Source organism: Dasypus novemcinctus, chromosome 21, assembly GCF_030445035.2.
Source record: "Dasypus novemcinctus isolate mDasNov1 chromosome 21, mDasNov1.1.hap2, whole genome shotgun sequence".
In the NCBI taxonomy this organism is placed as follows: domain Eukaryota; kingdom Metazoa; phylum Chordata; class Mammalia; order Cingulata; family Dasypodidae; genus Dasypus; species Dasypus novemcinctus.
Window position 1 is genome coordinate 28444053 of NC_080693.1, and position 25388 is coordinate 28469440.

The following is a 25388-nucleotide window of genomic DNA, read 5'->3' on the forward strand; positions in this document are numbered from 1 at the left end:
TATTTTGAATCAATTTAATAATTTCTTTTTACCTTTATTAAATATTTCTTTGAAATTCTTTTATTTTTTTATGATTGAATAGAATTTGTCTTGTCTCATATTCTAATAAATTTAAGACCATGACTTCTTTGACAGTGTGAATCTGGCTGCACCCTAAATATTTGATAGACACTGTTTTCTTTGTGATGAATTTCTAAATAGTTTACTGTAATAGTAACAGCAGCAAACTTTATAGCAATTGCTGCATGCCAAGTACTGTTCTGAGTGCTTTGCATGTATTCATTTACAGCACTTTGAGACATGTACTATTGTTTATTCCCATTTTATAGATGAGGAAACTGTGAAGCACAGCAATATTAAATAACTTGCCCAAAGGCACAAGCTAGTAACTTGGAGCTGGGGTTTGACCCTAGGTGGTTTGGCTTCAGAATCCATGCCGTTAACCACAATGCTGCTTTGCCTCTCACCTTTTGGTTTCTTTTTCTTCCAACTTTATTGGGTTATATTGGAAGTATGATAAACTGCCCAAATTAGAAATGTACAATTTGATTAGTTTTGACATATGAATACACCTATGGAACGATCACCTCAATCAAGAAAACAAACATTTCCATCTCCCCTGAAAGTTCTTCATGTCTCTGTAAGCCATCCATTTTTTCATCTACATCCCCAGGCAACCACTGATTTACTTCCTGTCAGTATAGATTGGCTTGCATTTTCTAATCTTTAATAAAAATGGAGTCATCATAGATCCTATAGTTCCTTTTGTCTGGCTGCTTTCACTCAGCCATAAAGGTTTGAGATTCATTTGAGATTTCAGCCAAAATTGCAGTATATTTTGGTATTTCAGTTCATTCCTTTTTATTGCTGAATAGGGTTGTTAACCAAGTTAAAAATTAATAAATGATTATGATTGCTAAATCATAATGTAGATGCTTTTTCTTATTTTTCCAGTATATTATAAAATAGCCAGTAGTTAATATCTGAAATTACTGAGGCTGGCTAGATCAGCCTCACCCTTGTGTATACTTACTGTTGTGATGGTAATTCTAGACTGACCTTACCTTTGTTTATGGTTATTTCACCCTAGGCTTACCCTGTTTATACTTACCATTGTGATGATAACCACTCCACTCTCCCCTGTTTGAATCCATAAAAACCCTAAAAATCCTAAAAACTAGGGAGGCAGTTTTGGGGGGCATTAGACCACTGTTCTCCCTTGCTTGTGCAAACAAACTTTTTGTCTCTTTGAAACCATGGTGTCTCAGAAATTGGTTTCAAGCCCATCAGGAGGAAAGAACCCACTTTCGTTCTGTATCAGTATTCCACTGTATGAATATGCCACAGTTTACCCGTTGATGAACATTTGAGTTGTTTCCAGATTTTTTGACTCTTGAAAATAAAATTACCGTGTTCAAGTCTGTATAGGTCTTTGTAAATATATATATATATAGATGTATATTTTTGTTTCTCTTGGGTAAATTACTAGGAGTAAAATGGCTACATCATATGGTAGGTTACTGCTTAATTTCAAGAAACTAGGAAACTGTTTTCCAAATTGGTTGTACCATTTTACATCCCCACCAGCAGTGTATAAGAATTCCAGTTGCTGTACATCCCTATTAACACTTGGTATGGTCATTTTTGGCTTTGTTTTGTTACTTTTAGCCATTCTAATGGCTATGGAGTACATTGATATTACCAGGTGGCTCTAGTTTCTGGGCTTCTAGGTTCTTGGCTTATGTTGCATAAAAGAATTTAAGAACATGCCATCTGGTAGGCAAGGGAGTAAAGAGTTGATTAAGAAACAAGAAAATGAGCAAAGTACATGGTCTGAGGCATGCACCATGGGCATTGTACTTTTAATTTTTATTTAAAAGGGTGAGTTGCGTGGATTTGGCCCCAGGTCAGGGTTTTTTAAGTCTGTTTGCTGTTCTGATTGGTTGTCCCACCTGCCCTTTCTCAGGTGAGACCTTTTGAGAGTATCCAGGCTTTCCCTTGACTCTGAACAGGATTTTCCTTTCAAAGGAGATTCTCCTGGCAGGGATCTCTCAGGATCTTTCTGGCAGCATTCTTCTCAGGAGGTTTCTAGGCGAGGTCTCACGGCCATGTGGCTGTCCGGCTAGCCTTCTTCCCTCTTTCATTATACTAACCTGCCTCAGGTTTTTAAAAAGATTTATTTATTTCCCCTCCCTTTCCCCCTCCCCTTCTGTTTTTGCTGTCTGTATCCATTCACTGTGTGATCTTCTGTATCTATTTCTCTTTTGGTCTTCTCTTCTCATTTTTCTCCTCTAGGATTCACTGGGATTCGATCCTGGGGACCTCTGATGGAGAGAGTTTCCCTGTCAGTGCGCCACCTCAGTTCCTGGTCTCTGCTGCATTTCACCTAGACTCTCCCTTTGTCTCTCTTTTGTTGTGTCATCATCTTGCTGCATGACTCACTTGTACGGGCACTGGCTCTCCACATGGACACTGACTCGCCACGCAGGCACGCCTTCTCTTCTTTTTCACCAGAAGACCCCAGGAATTGAACCTGGGTCCTCCCATATGGTAGGCGGAAGCTCTATCACTTGAGCCACATCCGCTTCCCTCATTGAGGTTTTATTTTGCATTTCCCTTATGATTAATAATGTTGAGCATTGGTTCATGTGTTGTTGGCCATTCATGTATCTTCTTTTATGGAATCCTTTTCCTATTTTTCAAAATTGGGTTGATTGTCTTATTGAGTTTTAAGAGATCTGTGTGTAATCTGGACACAAGTCATTCTGAAAGCAAGCATCCTTGCCTTGTTCATAATATCCGAGAAACTATTTGATCCCTTATCATTATGTATATACTGGTAGTTGTCAGTTTTTTGGTAGATGTTCTTTATCAATTTGAGTATTCCTAGATTTTTTGAGACAAGCTGTTCTGAATTGGTGGTGTATTTTGTTAAATACTCTCTTTTTGCATCTATTGGATTATGTAGTCTTTCTCCTACAAATGTTTTCAAAATGTTTAATTAGTTTTGAATTCTTGGAATAAATCCATCTTGGTCATTACTTATAATTTTGAAATATATTGTTGAGTTTGAATTGTTAATATTTTGTTAAAGGAAAAACAGATATGGCTCAAGTGATAAGGCGTCCGCCTACTATGTGGGAGGACCCAGGTTCTATCCCTGGGGCCTCCTGGTAAAAAAGAAGAGAAAGTGTTCCTACACCGCGAGCCAGTGTCCATGTGGCAAGCCAGGTGCCCACATGGTGAGCCAAGTGTCCATGCAGTGAGCAGAGTGCACATGTGCGTACCTGCATGGTGAGCCAGTGTCTGCACAAGTGAGTCACACAGCAAGGTGATGACGCAACAAAAGAGAGAGGAAGGGAGAGTCTAGGTGAAGCACAGCAGAGACCAGGAACTGAGGTGGTGCAATTGACAGGGAACCTCTCTCCACATCAGAGGTCCCCAGGATCAAATCCTGGTGAATCCTCGGGGGGAAAGATGAGAAGAGAAGACAAAAAAGAAATAGATACAGAAGATCACACATCGAATGGACGCAGACAGCAAAAAAAAAAAAAGTTACTTTATTAAGGATTTTTATGTCAATAATTGTGATTGATAGATTGGATGTAATTTTTTTTTTTTTTTTTTTGTAATGTCTTTGTCAGGTTTTACTGTTAGGGTTATGCATGCCTCATAAAGTCAGTTGGGTGGTAATCCTTCATCTTTTTTTTTTTTTTTTTCGGAGAAGTTTTACATGATTGGTCTTTTTATTTCTTGAATGTTCAATAGAATTCACCACTGAAACCATCTCAGTCTAATTTGGGGGAAAGGTTTTTTTTTTTAACCTTTTATTTTGAAATACTTTAAAATGTAAAGGAATGCTCCAAAAACAATACAAATCATATACAGCAAACTCCAACATACCTCTACCCCCACCCCCCAGATCCACCAGTTTTTAACATTTTGCCTGTAAATTCAGGATTGTCAAATTCCCCCTTTAATTTTGTCAATCTTTTCATCATATATTTTTAACCCCTCATTATGCACATACACATTTATAATTATTATGTCTTCCAGATGAATTGTGGTTTTTATCATTCTGAAATGTCTGTTTTTGTCTTTGGAATACTGTTTGTCTTGGAGTTTATTTTTTCTGATAAGAGTCCCTCTAGCCTTCTTATGCATTTTGTTTGCATGGTGAATTTCCATTTTATTTATTTCCAACTTATCCATGTCTTTGTTTTTAAATTATGCCCCTTTTAGGCAGCATTTATTAGGGTCTTTGCTTTTTATTAATAATTGAAGTATATAGACCATTAGTATTTAATGTATTTATTTTTATCATGGAGGATTTTTATTTTTCCTTTTTTTTTTTTTAAATGTATTCTCCTTTACTTGCCTTCTTTTGGATAATGCGAATATTTAGTATTCCATTTTAATTTATCTATAGTTTTTTTTTTTTCTTTCTTTCTTTCAAGGTGCCAGGGCCAGGTATTATTGAACCTGGAACCTCGTATTTGGGAAGCTGACACTCAACCACTGAACCACATCAGCTCCCCTGAATTGGTTTTTCATTTGTTTGCTTGTTTTTGTTTTTAGAAGGCACCAGGAACCAAACCTGAGACCCTCCTGTGTGGGAAGCAGGTGCTCAACTGCTTGAGCCACATCTGCTTCCTCTATGGATTTTTTAACTAAGTCTCTTTGTATTATTCTTTAGTGGTTACTATAGGACAAGCTTCCTCAACACCAATTCTGTTGACATTTTGGGCTGGATAATTCTTTGCTGTAGTGGGCTGTTCTGTGCATTGTAGGATATCTAACCATATCCCTAACCACTACTCACTAGATGCCAGTTGACTTCCCCCATTTGTGACAACCAGAAATATCACCAGACATTGCCAGATGTCCATTGGGGGTCAAAATCATCCCAGATTGAGAACCATTTGTGCAGGGATTACTATATATACTCAACCTTTTATTGTCTCTTTAGAATCTACAGTCTGTGGTCCCTTGTACAACATCATGTAAAATGTAGAAATCTTGCAACCATATAGGTCCCTTTAACACCTTCATATTGACCTTTATGTTATAGTTGTCATATGTATTACCGCAACATACGTAGAAAATCCCAACAGAAAATTTTACAGTTTTGATTTTAACAATCATATAAACTTAAGGGAATAAAAAAAGTCTATTTACTCATATATTTCCATTTCTGTTGCTCTTCCTTCATTTTTTTGTTTTTTTATGATTTATTTTATTTATTTCTCCCCACCCCCTCGCTGTGTCTGTTTGTTGTGTACTCATGTTTCTTTTTTAGGAGGCACTGGGGACTGAACCCAGGACCTCGTATGTGGGAGGGAGGCACTTAATCGCTTGAGCCACCTCTACACCCTGCTTTGTTGTGTGTCTCATTGTTTTCCTTCTTGCATCTCCTGTTGCGTCATCTTGTTACATCAGCTTGCTGTGCCAGCCCATCTTTAGGAGGCACTGGGAACCAAACCCAGGACCTCCCATGTGGTAGGCAGGAGCTCAATCATTTGAGTCACATTTGCTTCCCACTTCATTCTTTCATTTTTTCATTTTTTATTTTTTAAAGATTTATTTTTTTCTCTCCCCTTCCCCCTCCCCCCGCCCCAGTTGTCTGCTCTCTGTGTCTATTTGCTGTGTGTTCTTCTTTGTCTGCTTCTGTTGTTGTCAGCAGCACGGAATCTGTGTTTCTTTTTGTTGCATCATCTTGCTTCATCAGCTCTCCGTGTGTGCGGCGCCATTCCTGGGCAGGCTGAACTTTCTTTCACACTGGGTGGCTCTCCTTATGGGGTGCAGTCTTTGTGCGTGGGGCTCCCCTACACGGGGACACCCCTTCGTGGCATGGCACTCCTTGCGTGCATCAGCACTGCGTGTGGGGCAGCTCCACATGGGTCAGGGAGGCCCAGAGTTTGAACCATGGACCTCGCATGTGGTAGACGGATGACCTAACCACTGGGCCAAGTCCACTTTCCCTGCTTCATTCTTGAAGATCCAAATTTCCCTCTGGTATCATTTATCTTCAGTCTGAAGTTTCCTTTAGCATTTTTTATAGAGCAAATCTGCTGGTGACAGCTTACCTTGATTTTCCTTCATCTGAGAGTATCTTTCTTTTGCAGTTATTTCTGAAGGGTGTTTCTGCTGGCTTTAGAAATCTGGGTTGCTGTTCTCTTTTTTCTAGCAATTTAAAAATGATCCACTATGTTCTGGCCTCTGTGGTTTCTGAGTAGAAGTCTGTGGTCTTTGGAATCTTTCCTCTGAATGTAATTTATTGTTTTACTCTAGTAGTTTTCAAGATTTTGTTTTCTGCTTTTGGTTTTCAGCAGTTTGATTATGTTGTGTCTAGATATGATTTTCTTCTTGTTTGGAGTTTGCGAATCTTCTTGAATCTATAAACTCAGGTCTTTCACCAAATTCAGAAAGTTCTTAACTATCATTTCTTCAAATATTTTTCTTTCCTGATTTCTTTCTCTCCTTCTGAGATTCTATGACAAATATAAAAGAACCTTTGTTACTATCCCACAAGGCTCTGTCTCTTTAAAAAAAAAAACACACACATTTTTTTTCTTTCTGTTCTTCACATTGGATAATTTCTGTTCATCTGTCTTCAAGTTCATTGCCTTTCCTCTGAGCATCTCTATTCTGCTTTTGAGCACATTGAATGCGTTTTTTTTTTTTTAAAGATTTATTTTTTATTTATTTAATTCCCCTCCCCTCCCCCGGTTGTCTGTTTTCTGTGTCTTTTTGCTGCGTCTTGTTTCTTTGTCCGCTTCTGTTGTCGTCAGCGGAAGTGTGTGCGGCGCCATTCCTGGGCAGGCTGCTCCCTCCTTCGCACTGGGCGGCTCTCCTTACAGGTGCACTCCTTGCGCGTGGGGCTCCCCTACGCGGGGGACACCCCTGCGTGGCAAGGCACTCCTTGCGCGCATCAGCACTGCTCATGGGCCAGCCCCACACGGTCAAGGAGGCCCGGGGCTTGAACTGCGGGCCTCCCATGTGGTAGACGGACGCCCTAACCACTGGACCAAAGTCCGTTTCCCTGAATGAGTTTTTAAGTGTTGTATTTTTCAGTTCTATAATTTACATTTTTCTTTTGTGTATTTTATTTATCTGCTGAAAACTCCTCTATCTTTTCATTTCAAGTGTGTTTTTCCTTTATATCATTTGAGCAGTATGTAAACTAGATGAAGAAAAATAGTTGGAAACTCAAAGAGAATGTCATTAAATCAGAGTCATAAAAGATTTAAAACACCTCTCTCAGCTTCTGGTGGATTAAATAGGAGATTCAATAAATTCAATATGCTTCATTTAATAGTTAATTGTATATAGATAAATTAATTCCCATTCTTTACAAATGTCTTATAAAACATTTTTTTTTTAAATCAAAACAAAACAAAAACTACACAAGGTAGAAAACCACAAGTTCTTAGAGTGTCTGTCTCCTATATCCTGGACCACAGTGAAAAGTTTTGATGTTTCTTTTCCTTTTATCCTTGGAAGTCACAGATTTTTGCTTGCTTATGTGTTGGGCTTGCATATTTACCGTGGAGAGATCATAGAGGCCAACTGATGTCCCTGCTCAGAGTCCACTCTTTTTTTTTTTTTTTTCTCTTGAGGTACTGGGACCATGGATTGAACCTGGGACCTTGAAAGTGGAGTGCTGATATTCAGTCACTGAGCCATCAACTCCCCTGTGTTGGTTTTTTGTTGTTGTTGTTTTTAGGAGGTACTGGGAACCGAACCCGGGACCTCCCATGTGGGAAGCTGGCACTCAACCACTTGAGCCACATCTGCTCCCCTACACTTCTTTTAAAGTTAACTCCTGGTTCATGAGGTCATCTAACTTTTTGTCACTTGCTTAAGTAGATTGAATTGACTTCATAAGACTTGCCTAAAAGTACATAGTTGGAAAAATTTACTTTGTCCTATTTTGGTCAGTGTTCTCTGACCACCTTTATCTTACTGGCTGCTTAGTCTGAATCTCAAAATGGATTTATTCTCAGAATAATTTGGAGATTAAGGGAAGAGTTAAGACACAAATTGGAAAACTTGGAAATCACTTGAACCTTGTTTTATTTGAAATGGTGAAAGTTGCCAGGAAATTCCTGCTGAAGGTAAGTTTAAATTTATTCAGGTTTTAGTTTGTCAGTTATACAGCTCAAGTTTATTGGTTTGGACAATTTGAGGAAGAGTTCTTAAAGAAAACCAGCCAAGATTTTTTTTCCTCTTAATGCTGTTTTTAATTATGGTAACATATATATATAGTACAACATAACCATTTTAACCACTTTCAGGCATATAATTTAGTGACCAGACAAGTTTTAAAATGGAATTAAAGAAATGACGACAGAGAGGATCTTTAAGGACAGTAATGTTGAAAATTCATTAGGAATAACTTGCCTCCCCAAGACAGTGCTATATAAGAGGAGTAGTATATGTTTTAGCATTTTTTATGACTCTAGACAAACATAGGGCCTACATATCTTTTCTTCTCATTAAGTTGACTACTGAGGTATTAAACCCAATTTACAAAGCTAGCATAGAAATTCACTCCATTCTCAAAATCTAGTTGAATACCTTATCTTACCTTTTCTTGAATATCTTCAAGAAAATTGCCTAAATCTAATTAGTTCCAAACCATTTGCTTTCAATTAATTTTCATAAAACATTTAAAAAGTGTTATTAGCACATTATTGAGTAATAGAGGAAAGAAAAAATTACTAAAGACATTATTAGTGTTTTAGTGTATTTTCTTTTTCTTTATTCTTTTTTTAAATACCATGCCTTTTTTTCTTTTACTATCTGGTTAGTTGTTTTAGAGTATGGTGGTGAGTTAACCTGGTTGCAAGTAAAACAGGGACCTTGAATTCTACTGTTTTGAATTCCCCTCAACTCTCTCTTCTCCATTAGTCAGAAGAAAAGAGGGTAAATCATTTAATCAGCCGTTGGCCTAATTACAAAGTTAATAAGGGTCCCTAGTCCATATTGCACCTTATCGCCATATCTAGATAATTAAAATTTGAATATAATTTTATTTAACCCCATGTTTCTTAAGCCTTAGTGTGCATCAGAATCAGTGGAGGGCTTGTTAAAACACAGGTGACTGGGCCCCACTCCCAGAACTTGTGATTCAGTAGGTCTGGGGTAGGGCCTAGAATTAGAATTTCTAACGATTAGAATTTCCCAGGTGATGCTAATTCTGCTAATCCAGGATATACTTTGAGAATCTTTGGTATAGAACATGGTTTTGAATTGTCTTCTGACCATCACTCTCCAATCTGATTAATCAGAAGTTGACTCTAGGGAAACAGATGTGGCTCAAGTGATGGAGCTTCCACCTGCCATATGGAAGTACCTGGGTTTGATCCCTGAGCCTCCTGGTGAAAAAGAGAAAGGGTGCCCACACAAGTGCCTGTGTGGTAAGCACAAGTGCCTGCCCAGTGAGCCATTGCCAGTGCAAGTGAGTCATGCAGCAAGATAATGACGCAGTGAAAGAGAGATAAGAGGAGAGTCGGGAAGCGGACTTGGCCCAGTGGTTAGGGTGTCCATCTACCACATGGGAAGTCCGTGGTTCAAACCCCGGGCCTCCTTGACCCGTGTGGAGCTGGCCCATGCACACTGCTGATGCGCGCAAGGAGTGCCGTGCCACGCAGGAGTGTCCCCACGTAGGGGAGCCCCACGCGCAAGGAGTGCACCCCGTAAGGAGAGCCGCCCAACGCGAAAGAAAGTGCAGCCTGCCCAGGAATGGCACCGCACACACACACAGCTGACACCACAAGATTACGCAACAAAAAGAAACATAGATTCCCGTGCCGCTGACAAAACAGAACCGGACAAAGAAGAACATGCAGCAAATAGACGCAGAGAGAACAGACAACTGGGGGGAGGGGAGAGAAATTTAAAAAAAGGGGGATGGGGCAGAGTCAAGATGAAGCGCAGCAGAAACCAGGAACTAAGGTGGTGCTATTGACAGGGAACCTCTCTCCACATAAGGTGTCTCCAGGATCGAATCCAGGTGAATCCTAGAGGAGGGAAAATGAGAAGAGAAGACAACAGATAGTAAAAAAAACAGCAGGGTGGGAAGAGGGGAAGGGGGAAAAATAAATAAAATCTTGGGGAAAAATAAAAGATGATTCTAGTTGACAGAGTTTAGAGGAGGAGGAACAAATCCTGGTGATCAAGGGCAGCGTTGGTTCCATTCATTTATTCACAGATCATCTCAACTCTTGCTGCTTTTTTGTGACTTCTGAACAATCCTGGCATCTTTTAAGAAAGATTAGTGAACATTACATGTTCTTTAGAGATGGTTAAACTCAAAATTTTACAATTTCTTTCAAGTAGTTTGCTAAGTTGCCCAGCAAGGTTTTCCCCTTATTTTCTATACAGTTGCTTTTAACAGTGAAAACTGCTCCAAAACAGCAGAACTATCCCAAATCCAAGGGCCATCATCTCACAAGGAAGACTACAACAATGAGGACATGGGTTAGTTCTTAGCTACAACTGAAATAACTTCCAGGAAATACCTGCTCTCTAAGGTCATTCGTGGTGCTCAGGGTCACCACAGAGTTGCCTCTTGCTGCTGGTGACATAGAAGCCACAATAAAGCAAATGCAACAGCACTCATAATTCTACTATAATACTAATTAAACTTGCTCTGATGGCAGGGACCACCCACCAATGGAGCAGAGAGAGTGAATAGAAGCTTTATTTGATAATGAGCATGTCCATGTGTATTGTCTAGTGCTCCCACTTACCTATATATATTTTTTCTTTTTGTTTTTTTTTTTTCTTTCTACTAACTATATTTCTTTTGTACTTCTATTTTACACCTTTATGAGGTATAATTGATGTACAATAAAGTGAACAATTTGAAAAAAAAGTTGACTAGTAGAAATCATAGTTTAGATATTTTATCCAATGATTTTCATCACAAATATTTCTCCCTTGCTAACAGTCTTTATTTTTTGAAAATCATACAAGTAATGCATGTTCATTAATAAAAATCAGGAAAAAATAAGCTAAAAGAAAAAAAATTGTTAAGAATTCTACCAGATTTGATAATTTAGTGTATGTATGCATACTTCCAGTCTCTGCCCCTTTAGATAGATATGCATACAGATATGCACACAAAAAACTTTATGTTGGGGAGAGGATGTGGCTCAAGCAGTTAACTGACTGCTTCGGACACTGAATGTTCTGGGTATGGTCCCTGGTGCCTCTTAAAAACGACAACAACAAAAAAAAAACAACTCAGGGGAGCCAATGTGACTCGGTGGTTGAGCGCTGGCTTCCCACATATGAGGTCCCAGGTTCAATTCCCATCCCAGAACCTCAAAACACAGAACAAAACAAAAATATATGTATTTTTAGCTTACTTTTTTTTAAAGATATATTTTATTTATTTATTCCCCCCCCCTCCACTTTGCAGCTTGTTTGCTCTCTGTGTCCACTCACTACGTGTTCTGTGTCTGCTTGTCTCCCTTTGTTGTGTCACCTTGCTGCGTCAGTTCTCTGCGCGGGCCACAGGTGAGCCTGCCTTCACAAGGAGGGCCTGGGATGCAAACCCAGGGCCTCCCATATGGTAGATGGGAGCCCAATTGATTGAGCCACAGCCACTTCCCTTTAGCTTACTTTTTTTTGCTTGATATATAGTGAATATGTTTATGCTGAATATAGATCTAGATATTTTTAATTGCTGTAAAATTTTCCAGTGTGTGTATATACTATAATTTACTTAAACACTTCTCAATTGTTGGACCCTTAAGATGGGTTCCAGTTTTTCATTATTAAAAATAATGCTATGCTGTGTATCTTTTTGCTTTGTGTGTGTGTGTGTGTGCTGTGTATCTTGAACATACATTTCTCTGTATTTGCCCAGTTTTTTTTTTTAGGACAATAATCACGCATTGGTGTATGAAAGACATTTTTTAAAAAATCTTTGCTACTCTGAGAGATGAAAAATGTATTCTAGTTTAAATTTGTGTTTTGTTATTAGGTTTATTGGCCATTTTATTTATTTTTTGTGAATTACCTATTTATAGCTATTGTCCGTTTTTCCATTGTGTGTCCATCTTTTTATTTTTATTTGTAGGGTCTTTATTAGAAAGTAAACTTGGTCATGTGTTTCAAATGTTTCTCCACAGTTTATTTGACTTATGTCTTTGCTTATGGTGAGTTTATTTCCCCCACCTCCTACCTATGCAAAACCTTAACATTTTTCTGGAATCAGATGCTGCCCAGACTACTTAATCACTATTTTTAGACGGTGTGTATGATTTTGTTTTGTAGGATGTACCATAATTTACTTCATTAGCTTCAAATTTTAGGGATTCCTCAAGAAGGCTTAGGTGTGTCATGTGGTACTTTGTTTTCCAGTTTTTCTTTTTACCTTCTTTCGTTAACCAGATGCTAACCCTGAGGTGACCATGACAATGCTTCGCTGGATCTATACAGATGAGTTGGAGTTCAGAGAAGATGATGTGTTCCTGACTGAATTGATGAAACTTGCTAATCGGTTTCAGCTACAGCTCCTTAGGGAGAGGCAAGTCACAGCAGATATATTCAAGCACCTCAGATGGTGGTGGCTGAGCTTTAATTATGCCAACCTCTGGGAAAACAGCTTCTTCTGCTAATGTAAATAACTTTTGCAAGGTGTTCTTTTAAAGGCAATGGTGGGGAGAGAATTTACCTCCCTTGCTCTGTGTTATCTTGTAAGCTAAATTTTGCCAAAACTTTTAGGTGTTCTCTTTTCTTGTACTGGTCTGTTACCTAAGATTATATAATTGTATGCACTGATAAATCCACAGTCATAACCTCTTTATTGGAAGAATATTAATGCCTAAATTTATTACATGAGAGAATGGTTCAGTTAAGTTTCTTAGCCAGTGTTTCTAAGATCTCATTTCATTTATTTTTTTTTAATTTTTTATTAAAATTAATAAATCACAAAGAATGTTACATTAAAAAAACAAGAGGTTCCCATATAACCCACTCTCCACCCCGCCACCCCCGTCATTTTTGTAAAGTGTGTTTTTTGAAGATATGTACATCTCAAAAAATGTTACATTATAAACATTAGAGCTTCCCGTGTACCCCCCACCTCCCCACCCCATCATTTCATTTAAGTTATTGCTTTTCAGGTTTCCAAGGAGATGCTTGTAGTGTTTTTTTAGTATTGCATTTTCTCTTGCTCTCATAAATCTGCATTTTGGAAACAAAATATTCACCAAATGGATGCCCTTAAGCTTCCTTGGGAGATGTGGCCTTGGTAGTCAGCTTGCTTGGAGTGTCTCTTTACACCACTTAGTGATCTTTTGTATTCTTCTGGGTGTGTGAAGGGATGGTTTCAGCCATCAAGAGGCACTCCACCTGTTGCTGTGTGTTGCTCTCAGAAAGCCAGGAGAGACCTTACTACCAAGAGCTGTGCTTGCTCTTCACCATGGGGCTGGCGTTTCCCAGGGGATGGTTTGCTAGGCACCACCTGAGTTAGTAGACAGGTTACTCCTAACTACCTATAATTGATGTGGGCCTGGGTCCGTTTTAACACCAAATCCAATACAAAAAACAATGTCTAAGATTTGAAGGTACATATAGTATTTGTTTAGTAAAGCTAACTTTACTTTAGAGGCTTTGCAATTAATTATTTTTTTAGTTTTGGAACCATCTGAGAGTAAAATGAGAATGATTTTAATTAAGTTGAGGGTAATTTATATCCTTTTTTTTCTTTTTCCAGATTTCCTGAGCTTTCTCCCATTGACATTGTCAGATTTGTTTCTAAATTAAAGTGCTTTGGAAAAAAAAAATGCCCAGAGATCGGAATAATTTAGATAATTGTAATCTGTGCAATGGATTCTTTAATTAAAATGTTTGTTATTTATTGACTGATTAGGCTTCATAAGTATCAATATTACCATATGCTTAATTTTGTGCTGTTGGATGTGGGTATTAAGTTTTTATCTATTGTGGTTTTGATGAGACCCTGGGATAGAAGAGAGACTGGAATGCCGGCCTTTAAAAGGCCACAGAGTGCCCACTTATGTCTGCGGGACAAATTACACTTTTGGAGATCGGCAGAAATATGAAGCAGGCATATGCTCCTTTTTGTAGCATGGGGGTCTTGATGGTTTTGGAATGCTTTCACCAATTTGATGAAGATGAAGTTGTTTTGGAAGAGAGAATTAATAGTTTTTGCTAAAGAATGACAGTTACTAATTTAATTTTTCCTTGATTATAAAAACATAACACATGTTCCAGGTATGATATTTGGAAAATATAGGAGGATATAAAAAAGAAACTAAAAATAATTTTTGATTCGACCATTGTTAATAAACTTTTGTTATTTTTCCTTTAATTGGGTTTCTCTATCTTACACTCATACAAGGAATTGATACCAAAACCAAATGGAGTGAGTAGGTGTAGCTCAGTAGTTTGAGCACCTGCTTCCCATATACGAGGCCCTGGATTCAATCCCTGGTACCTCAAAAAAAATTTTTTTTTAATTAAAAAAAACAAACATGGGTTTGTGGGACACTCAGTACATGCTTGATTTTGTCATTTAAAAGTTTGGCTCTTTGTGCATCATACTTCAAAAATTAAAAATAACAGGAACAACATTATCTTCAAAGGAAAGTTAGTCCATCTTGCTACTTTTCAAAGAGAAGAAGATATGAACTGAGTCTCTGAATTTTTAAGTAGGTGGGATTACATCTTCTTCAGTTGGGTAGATATATTGTTACTATTTGTGGGCTATCCAAATGGTGACTGGTACTCTGGGGAACCCAGACTTTTGTGAAAATGAAGTGTCTGCCAGTTTTAACAGAACATCTGTCCTCATAAAATACATTCAGATCCCTGGGTGCTATGTCATTTGGCAATAAAAAGGAGGAGAATGGCATTTCTAGACTCCGAGCATTTGCCTGTAAAAATGCTTTATAAAGAGTTCTGCAGCTGTGACTGGGCCTCCCTGAGATCTCACCATGTGTTAGGCTGACTGGTGTTAGGATGTTAGGATGGCAAGGCCATGAAATTTGCCTTTGTAAAAGGGGTAAAAATTTCATATATCTGAAAAGGATTTTTCTCCTGGAATGCCCTGATTTCATGGTTGAGGTCGGATTGACTTTGCTAAACATCCTGTGGTGTGGTTTGAGTTTGGGAGAAATCAGTGGTACAGAAAACGGAGGGTCAGAAATACAATATACTGTTAAATGTAACGGACGTTATTTTAGATATTGTAACAAAAGGATTTAAAAATTCCCTGGGAGAGATGCTTCTTTAAACCAAGTCATCAATGCTAGTTATAGACAAAGCACCTGAGCTCAAGCCTTAGTATAAAACAGGTGCCTCAGTTTTCTACTGGATGAGAAAACCTCCAAGATCTTGGTCCTAGGCTAAGGTCCTATTTGTGAGATTTTGAAAATTAGTTCCTCATTCCCCCCAGGTCTTTCTCACCACCCTTCACCTCTCTTCCCCCACCTACTATCACTAATGGTCTTTTCTCACTTCTGTTACCTAAAGCACACCTGTTAAAATTGGCAATTATCTGCTGGCCAATAAGTTCTTCTTAACTTATAATAGTACTAAAATCCATGCATACTATTTATTGAATTTTATGTTTTCCTTTTATACTTTTTCGTTTTTCCCCTAATAAAGGAATTTCAGGCCTTAAGAAGAGGGGTAGGAGAGAAATCTGAAACTTACTGAACATACCTGTTGTGTGCCTCATACTTGGCTAGAGTATATATAGTATATGAGTATCTATAGTTTTCCTTTATCTTGAAAGACACCCAGAGATCCTCCAAACCTCTGAAATGGAATCATCCTTTATTTTACAGACACAGACAGGAGCACAGAGAGGTAAAGTAATTTAGCTTCTAAACTCAGTGGACCTCAGCTTAGGTCTTTCTACTCCACAGTTCATTCATCCTCTTTCTACTACATTCTGCCCTTGTGATCAGAAAAGGGCTTTTGAGGGGGTTGTGGGACAGGGGAAGCAACAATGAGATGTTAGGGAAAGCCCCTGAAACTGTATTAGGCCTTTGTGTTTCCATTCAATATGAATCTGAGTTTTAGAGAGCTGTGGAAGCAAAGGATTTGAAAGGACCATGCCATGGCCTCCTTTTCCCCATCGGCCTGGTTCCGTGGGAGCTCACTGAGGTTAACTGCATTTCTGGGTCAGAGGGAGCCTGGGTCTTTCTAGCCCTGCATCTTCTAGGTTAGGTGTGATGCCTGCTTTGTCTACCAGAGACTTCTTGACCTGTGTGAAGTCTCTCTTCCCTTACATACTTGATGTTCTTTGTTAGTGAATGTGAAAGAATCGTTTTGTTATTACCAGGATTTGTGAGGATATACACTATGGACAACTTTAAGAGTAGACTCTTAATTGTTTCTATACCTTATAGATATTTCAGGTGGACTTCGTTTTTCATAATAGCTTTACTGAGATAGTATTCACATACTATACAATTCACCTTTTGGCTGGATTTTAAGGTTTATTGAGGCATAGAGCCTCAATATTTTTGAAACTATTTCTAAGCCGCTTTGATCATGTAAATATAGTTGTGCTGTTGGGAACTGCAAATATACCCCATTCAATTACATATTGTGTAATTGTGTGTTTGATATTACAGTTGCCTGTGTATATGATCAGTGAGTTGATTACTTTTAACGCAGTTGGGGTGTTACGCTTAGCACATTTTTTTCAAGTTATTTGGTTCTGACCAGAATTGAGAAATATAATAGGATAATGGAATTGTAGTACTTTTAAAATATGGGAACCTGGCCATGATTTATTAATAACTTCTTTGCTTAACTTTATACCTTAGTGTTATTGAATATAGCTAGTCAGTGCACAGGTTATTGCTCTAGTTTGTTCATTTATGAATATATATCTCCTAATAATACTACTCATCGTTAATATTCTCTTATAGATGTGAGAAAGGTGTTATGTCTCTGGTAAATGTCAGGAATTGTATTCGTTTCTATCAGACTGCAGAAGAACTGAATGCCAGCACATTAATGAACTACTGTGCAGAAATCATTGCAAGTCATTGGGTGAGTGTGAGACTGAAGTATGTGGACAGAGCACTCACTGCATGTCAGAAGACCTGGCTTGGAAGCTGGTTCTATGCAAAGTTACCTCTCTGGGACCTGGTACCCTATTGTTACAAAACTGAAGGTTAACCAGTTGAGTTAGATGATCTATGAGATTCTTCCCAGTTCTAAATCCTGTAGTTCTATGATTTCAGAGTGGAGAGGCAAAAGATAGATCAGGTCAAAAACCAGGATTGCTAACATTTTGTGTGATCCATGTATCTTTTAAAAAAAAAAAAAAGATAAAGAAAAGAAATTAAAAAAAAAAATAGGATTGATTCAAAGATTTACCTGCTTCTCTTGCCTCACCCTCTGCATCTGTAGAAGCTACACTTGAGCCACAGGAATAGCGTGCTTCTGTGGGAGCAGCTGGCCCTGTGGAGCTCTGCAGCACCATTTCAGAGCTTTCCCTAGCTTTCTCAGTTGTATAGAGAGCATTCTATTTATTTACTTGTTTGTTTGTTTATTTTAGGAGGTACCAGGCATTGAACCTGGGTCCTTGTACATGCAAAGGTTTACCCACTCCCCAAGCATTCAATTTAGATTCACCCTTCTTAGGTAGTTTTCATAAAGAATAGCTTTTGCATTTCTTCATGTTGTTTGTTTTGCATTTTAAAAATTTGAGGGAGTGGTTGAGCACCTGCTTTCCACATGGGAAGTCCCAGATTCAGTTCCTGGTGCCTCCTAAAAACAAAAAACCAAACAAAAAACCAACTCAGGGGAGCCAGTGTGGCTCAGTGGTTGAGTGCTAACTTCCACATACAAGGTCCCGGGTTCAGTCCCTGGCTCCAGTGCTTCAAAAAAAATTTTTTTTTTTAATTGAAAAATTGAGGCTAGTACTATATTTTTTCAACTAATCTCTGGGAATTGTTTGATATTAACACTGTGAAAAGAGTCTTGGTATTTAAGAAAAGATGTCTAGAAGAACTGGAGTTTAAAAATTGAAATAAGATTTTTCAATTCCTGTTGGAACCTTTCCACAATAGGTAGAAATACACAGAGACCCACAGTAGTAGAGACCAACTGTGACCCTGCAGAGTGAGTTGTCTGTGGAAGTTCTGTTTGATTCTGTAATTGCCATCTTTGTATGTGGGGAGGGAGGGAGGATACTATTCTGACATGGAGGGCTCCTCTCATGGTTTAATTTTGGTTGGATGTCAGTGTTTCTTGTGTTTGAGGATCTCATTTAGAGTCAGAGCAGTGCTGTTGTCAGGAGTATAGGCCCTGGAGTTGGACCTTTTCACTCCAGGTCCTGACTTGGCTATTTACATACCGTGTAACTTGCTCAAGTTATTTAGCCTCTTTATGCTTCACTTTCTTCATCTGTAAAATAGGGATGGTACTAATACCTTCCTCATAGAGTTTTTGTGAGGATCAAGTGAGTCAGGAACCATAAAGCCTTAAAGTAGACCCTGACATAGCCTAAGAGCTTAATAATTGCCAGTTGTTGTTGTTATTGATAGGTTGGATCTGTTTCACTTTGCACTTTTTTCAATCCTTAGGATGACTTACGAAAGGAGGATTTCAGCAGCATGAGTGCTCAGTTGTTATACAAAATGATCAAATCCAAGACTGAGTACCCATTACATAAAGCTATCAAAGTGGAGAGAGAAGATGTTGTTTTCCTCTATCTAATTGAAATGGATTCGCATGTAAGCACTTTTTAACATTTTTCACACCTTTTCCCCAAAGTGTCCTTTGCTTGAGTTGCTCTCTCATGCTTCTCACTTTCTTCTGAGCACACAGTCTTTAACATCCATATTTCTACTTAGAGTCTTCAAGGTGATTCGTGCTTTTTCTGTCATGCTCCTCAAAATTCTTCCAGCCTCTGCCCATTGCCAAATTCCAAAGCCTCTTCTATATTTTTAGGTATTAGTTACAGCAGTACCTAACATCCAAATACCGAACTCTATATTAGTTTCTTGGTGCTACTGTAACAAATTACCACACACTTAGTGGCTTAAAACAAGACAATACAGATTTATTATCTTACAATTTTGAATGTTGAATGTCCAGTACCAGTCTCACAGATCTAAAGGTAAAGATTTCGGCAGCTCATGTTCCTTTCTGGAAACTCTAGGGGAGAATCCATTTCCGGCTCATTTAGGTTGTTGGCACAATTCAGTTCCTTGCAGTTATTTGCAGCTTCTAGAGGCCACCACATTCCTTGGATCATGTCCCCCGTATTCCGTCTCAAAGTTAGCAATGGCAGGGCTAGTCCTTCTCATGTTGCATCTCTCCAACCTCCCTCTTCCACTTTTAAAGACTCATATGATTAGACTGGGCCCACCACGTAATCCAGGATAGTCTCCCCGTTTCAGGGTCCTTAACCTTAATCCCATCTGCAAAGCCCTTTTTGCCATGTAGGGTAATTACTCACGGGTTCAGTGTAACAAACATGGAGATCTTTGGGGGGCTTTTGGGGGGCCATTAGTCTGCCTGCCACACTCTTAGATGAAATGACAGATGGGAGTGTAATATATTTTATCATGGGTGTTCAGTGTGTCGGGAAGACAGTAAACTGCTAGGAGGAATTAGATAGTGAAGCCATAATCTTTGATGGAAATGTTAGCTGTACACCATAGAATTCTCTGAGCCTCCACCTGGCACCTGAGCTCCTTCAGCACTCCGTCTCCATTTTCCCTTGGCTCCTTACATTGTTCTCTAGTTTGTTTACTTCTGCTCTGTGATCCCCGTTAATTCTGTGCTCCATGAAAAGCATATGCACTGAGGAGGCCTGATAGAAGTTTTTAAATTCAATTGAAATTGTGGAGTAAGGAGTATTATAGCTCTAAAATTTAGTTTTGGTTTATGAGAAGATTAAAATTGATTGAATGAAAGACAAAGGTCAATTGTATTCTCTACTCCCTGGGTACTAATTTATAAACTACCTGTGCAGCTCCCTGGGAAGCTGAACGAAGTGGATCATAATGGAGATCTTGCCTTAGATCTTGCCCTTTCTCGTCGACTAGAGAGTATTGCCTCCACGCTGGTTAATCACAAAGCCGATGTAGACATGGTAGACAAGAATGGCTGGAGCTTGTTACATAAAGGAATCCAAAGAGGTAGGAAGTGTGTTTTGTATTTTCTCTGAGGGTAATTTTACTTTTATCTGAGTAATTTTTAAAGGCTTGCTAACTCTGTCCTAGAAATTCCCAAGGGTTTCTTAAGTCTATACTTGCAGGTGACATGATTTAGAATTTGTGATCACTGGATCAGAAGAGGCATAACCTGTGTTAGGTAGACTGTTCATAGTACCAGCAGGGCTCTAGAAAGAAAGACTATAAAGATGGAGAATGTCTATGGTAAGTACCTTTCCTTGCAATGAATTGATTTGTTTGTTCACTGTATTACTTTCTCCAGGAATTGTGCTAGGAAGACTTCACTTGTAACAGTTACTATAAGAGAGAGAAAGTATCAAAATCACAAATGTTTAAACATATTATCAGAATCAGAGTTTTCACTTTTGAATTCTAAATTTCTCTTCATCATGGCAAAGTGATAAAGTTTAATTTAGTTGCAGGAAAATTGTTTTAAATTATAGCTGTATTTTGATTACCTTATTATTTGTAGTGAGAAGAGTATAGAAGAGCCCAAGTTGAGAAAAGGGCATTTTAATGTTAATAAATTAACCTTTCAGGGAGGAAAAGGTACTCGTTTCTGTTTTGTTTTTCCTGGGGCCACCTTAATTTGTAAGTCTGAGCTGTGTCCACCTGAACTCTACTTTGCAGTGTTCATTTTTGTCAGTGCAAGGGTACGCAGAGAGGCGGCATTCCAGTTTGACCTGATGTTTTCAGCATTCCAGTTTGGCATGAGAGCTTTCAAGAATGCCAAAGCCTTAGTTTTATAGAAGGATAATTGAATTGATTGACGTACTTGACCATCGATGCTTTTTTGTTGCTTACATGTGTAGATCAATGGCAGAATATACTGGTTTCCTCATAATCATGTGTATTCTACCCTTCTGGCTATGTATTATTATACACCATTTTCTCTACTACATTTTTGCCATTCACGAGTTCTCCCAGTTGGTGGAATATCATTACTTCAAGATGCGGTCTTTTTGCAGCTGGCTTAGCTCTTTTTGGGCAAAGGTTTTAATATAAATATCTTTTTAAACTGTGTATTAGAGTGAGCTTGCTGGCTGGTGGAGAGGAAAATTTTGCTCATCACAAGGAAGGAAATCCTTAGAGTATGTCAGTTGCAAGAGCAGATGCATTTTTCCCAAGCCCCATTCTGTGCTGTGCATAGTCACCAGACACATAACACTGGGTGTGTGTTCAGTGGGGAAAGTTTCTACCACATAGGGAATTATTCTTTCCCACACTGTTTAGTGTCTGAGATGTTTATTTTGGAAACAAATACGCTTGTTACTAAAAAAACCAACTCAGAATTATGTTTCTTTCCTCTTAGGGAGTTAAATTCTTATGTTTAATGAAAAAACATCTTTGACAAGTTGTTAAATATTTTGATGATTGCTTAGTTACATGAATTGCCAAGAATTGGTGATACATTTTTTATCTTATTTTCAAATGATTCAATCTTCCACTCTGAGTTTATGATTTGCCTGCAAGCATGTGGGTTACACTGATGGGTATAATAAACTTGATTGTTGCCCGTTTTGGAAAAAACAGCCTGGTATGGTGGACAAAGCACTGGCTTTGGAGCTTGGCTGTACTAAGGTTTGGAACCTGGCTCATCCATTTTCTCTGGGCTTTGGACAAGTCACTGATCCACTTTTGAGTATTCTTTTCCTCATCTCTAAAGTAAGAGACATTTGAATAGTATACTAAAATTGTGCTGTAAACCTTCCTCTTAGTTCATTGTTATATGAGCAAAGATCTTTAGTATGGGAAATTTAGATCTAGTTCTGGAGCACCGTGTTGGAATCTGTAACACTATAGCTAGTAATCATCCTGATAACTTGTATACTGGTCAGCATATTTAAAGAATGCAATAGATAGGCAATGTATGCAGATGAGACCGTATGAGCACTAAGTGTGCCTAGAGGATGCCATCTCTTCTGATTAGCCTGATCTGGGCAAAAAGAATACTCCTCCTGACTTTTCCAAAAAATCTATTCTTGCTGGACTTTCTTTCCTTAATACCAGTATCAGTAAATGGGTTTTCTTAAACAGGATGTTCCTTTTCAATTATTTGTAGTTGGAGCATCATGAGCTATAGTTTGTTTTAATGGCATCATGGAGGTTGCTGGCTGTCCCTGAATAAAACTTCTTTTGGAAAGCTAAGTTGAAAGAAAAATTATATGCAGGTTTTTTTTAATGTTAAATTTTTCCGTTAGGAATAATGTTATGCAGATATTATAGTAATGCCTCATTCACCTGACAGTGTATAAGGTGATGAAATGCCTGAAACTTTAAGGATCAAAGAGTTTTTATTTTAACTGTTTTGATGGAAATCTTTCTAAAATGTACTATACATTTTCTTATAGACAGAACCTTTATAAATGTGTTTTTGGCATTTTCCAGTCCCTCCTTTTATTCAGTTCTTTTGATATATTTGTCTTTTTGCTTTTTAGGTTTTGCACCTTTTGGACTGACTTTTTTTATTGTAAAACCTCATTAAATTTCCATTTAAATTAAAATTTTCTATTCCAAAATATTTTTCTCCGAGGCATATATGTAGGTATATATTTATAATTATGAGTAAAAATCTTTATCTTTGGATCTTATTAATAACGTAACTCTAATCTAAAAGCAGTAGTTCTTTTTTTTTAAATTTCATTAATTTATTCTCTTGCCCTCTTTGTTGTTTGCACTTGCTGTCTGCCGTCAGCTGTCTGCACTGGTGGCATGGGCCAGCTTGCCTTTACCAAGAGACCCTGGGAATTGAACCTAGGGCCTCCCAAATGGTAGACGGGAGCCCTATCACCTGAGCCTCATTCGCCTCCCCAGTAGTTCTTTTGAGGTCTTACAATATAAAAATTTTTTATTGTACCTTAGTCTGAATCTAACCATTGATATGTTTTCCTATACCCTTATTTCTGTGTATAGTTTTCCCCAATTTATCTTCCACATACAAGTTTTTATTAAACATCCCCCCCCTCTCTTTTTTTTTTAAGCTTTATCCTGTTTATTTCTTAGTTTGGAATATATGCCAAGTTTAAAGGCAATGAAATCACATTCCCTACTCCCCACCACAGTATTCTCTATCTCAGGCTTTCAGGCTTTTCATTAAGGCTCTTGTTCCTAATGATTCTCAGTTTTCTTTCCACTTCCAGAATGTAAGTGGCTTCCTCTAGGATATTTTGTTCAAATGTTAATGTATTGTTCTTTTTTTAAATCTTTTTCTGAGGTGCAGGAATTGAACCTGGGACCTCGTATGTTCATATGTGGGAAGAAAAGTCCGTGCTCACCCACTGAGCCACTTTGGCTCCTCTGAGTTGGGTTTTTTCATTTGGTTTTTGGTTGGTTTTTTGTTTGTTTTGTTTTTAGGAGGCACTGGGAACCAAACCCAGACCCTCCCATGTGAGAAGCAGGTACTCAACCGCTTGAGCCACATCCACTCCCTACTGTTCTTTACATATTCCCTCTTGGACTGACTCTCTGTGAGATATGTTTGTTTACAATACACTTCAGGACCCATCCAGAACCCCACTAGGTATATGTATATATGGGTAGCAAAGGCCTGGCCCAGCCCAATCCTCTTGATACGCATGTTTACCTCTTATTTTCAGGGCTTTAAAGACATCGTGTTTTAAGGAAACCTGAACTTTGACCCTTGCACATGATGTTCATAAAAACTTCTCCCTTGCCCAAAAAATTGGAGTCAGAAGAAAGGAAATATTTCAGGGAAAGGAGTTAGTTAGAAAAGTCCAAGTCACCTTAAGTCAGAATTAGATCCAGTCTATTAAAGCGCAATCTAACAGTCCTAACCTGGCAATCCAGTTTCTTCCCAAACATCTCCCCAGTGCCTCTTTTGTATAAACAGTGGCAGGGTAGGGGGTGAGGGTACAAACTAAATCAGACCTGGGCCAGTCAGTGTCTGTGGCACCTACTGGGCCCACTCACCTCAATGCCAGAGCTCATATTCTCCAGAAAGATCCTCCCAAAGAAGAAAGCTCATAGCAGACAGGAAGGAAGCACAGAAAACTAGTTGATTTTGATACTTTCATGCCCACTGAGGACCAGATGAAACCTATATATTTGGATGAAAATGAGCATAGGGATATGCTAACAGCCTTGAGAGCATTACCACTCCTGAAGAGCCTAAGTCCCAATCTAATTGTTGAAGAAGATGAAATGATACAGCAAGAGGTAAAAGAAAATTTCTCATAAGTGACTTTGGAAGAGAGAGAAAAATCATCTGTGGAAGTTCTGGTTCAAAGGAGTCTATGGCTATCATACTAACGGAATTAGAAATAGATGAAAATATCTGATGAGAAAACAAAAACAGGTAAACCTGGTAGTGCTCCATTGCCTGTGATTGATATAGTAAAGAAGTTCCAAGGCACCTTCGACAGCCTGCCATTCATCTCAAGACACCCAACAAATTTAAGAAGTATAGTCAATGTTCATGGGACTAATGAATCCAACTCTAGAAAGTTGCTCTGTATTTTGGGGATCCTCCAGTTGGAAGAGAATGTGATTTATAAGAAATTGATCTATAGACCTTGGTGAAGTAGAGCCCGAATCTTCAGAAAGTAGCTCTGAATCCCAGACAAGTTTGAGGGATCATTTAGATATGTATACTGGCACACCCATCAAAGTTAAACACATGGACTGTCAAGTGGAAAAGTCCGATTTGGAAGTTTGTCTGATTGGTGCCACCTGGAGGCTACCAACAGAAACAGATTCCAGTTAGGTGAAATGCCAGCAAAGCTTTCATCCAGCACTGTGACTGGATGGTTTCTCTGTTACTACTTCATTATCTTATGATGAATTGTTATTTTTGCCTTATTTTTTTTTTTCTTAAGAAACATCAGTTTTGCATATCGTGAATATTTTGCATGTTTTAAATTGTAAATGGAACTAAATGCAAGGAAGATTGAACTTTAAGCAATCTTGCAACAGACTTAATTGTTTAATCCCTGTCGTCCTCCAAGGTAACTAACTCCTAGTATTATTTAACTGGCTTTCCTCTTGTATTGAAACATTAAATCACCACTGGTCAGATTGTTTCATTCTTAATTTAACCATGTATTCATGGTATCAAGCTAGAATCAGCTTTTCTTTGTTGGTATCTGACAAAGTATTTTCCGAATTGGGTATTTTTAGTATCTTTACATAAACTTAATTTCTGGGCTTTGTCAAGATGTCAAGATGGTTTTTTCCTCA

General features: G+C 38.3%; 1 protein-coding gene and 1 pseudogene across 5 annotated transcripts in view; both read left to right on the forward strand.

Moving 5' to 3' along the window:
• Nucleotides 1-25388, forward strand: part of ANKFY1 (ankyrin repeat and FYVE domain containing 1) — a 110644-nt gene that overhangs the window by 45612 nt on the left and 39644 nt on the right. For 2 of the 5 annotated variants that reach the window (XM_071210391.1, XM_004476989.4), the window contains 4 exons: nucleotides 12409-12544; nucleotides 16929-17052; nucleotides 18594-18743; nucleotides 19991-20156. In XM_071210391.1, coding sequence (XP_071066492.1) covers nucleotides 12409-12544; nucleotides 16929-17052; nucleotides 18594-18743; nucleotides 19991-20156 — 576 coding nt within the window. Of the gene's footprint in view, nucleotides 1-12408; nucleotides 12637-16928; nucleotides 17053-18593; nucleotides 18744-19990; nucleotides 20157-25388 lie in introns of all 5 variants that reach the window. The other 3 variants (XM_071210392.1, XM_023584210.3, XM_071210393.1) reach the window with 2 other exon arrangements.
• Nucleotides 20381-25015, forward strand: LOC139437201 (histone RNA hairpin-binding protein-like; annotated as a pseudogene).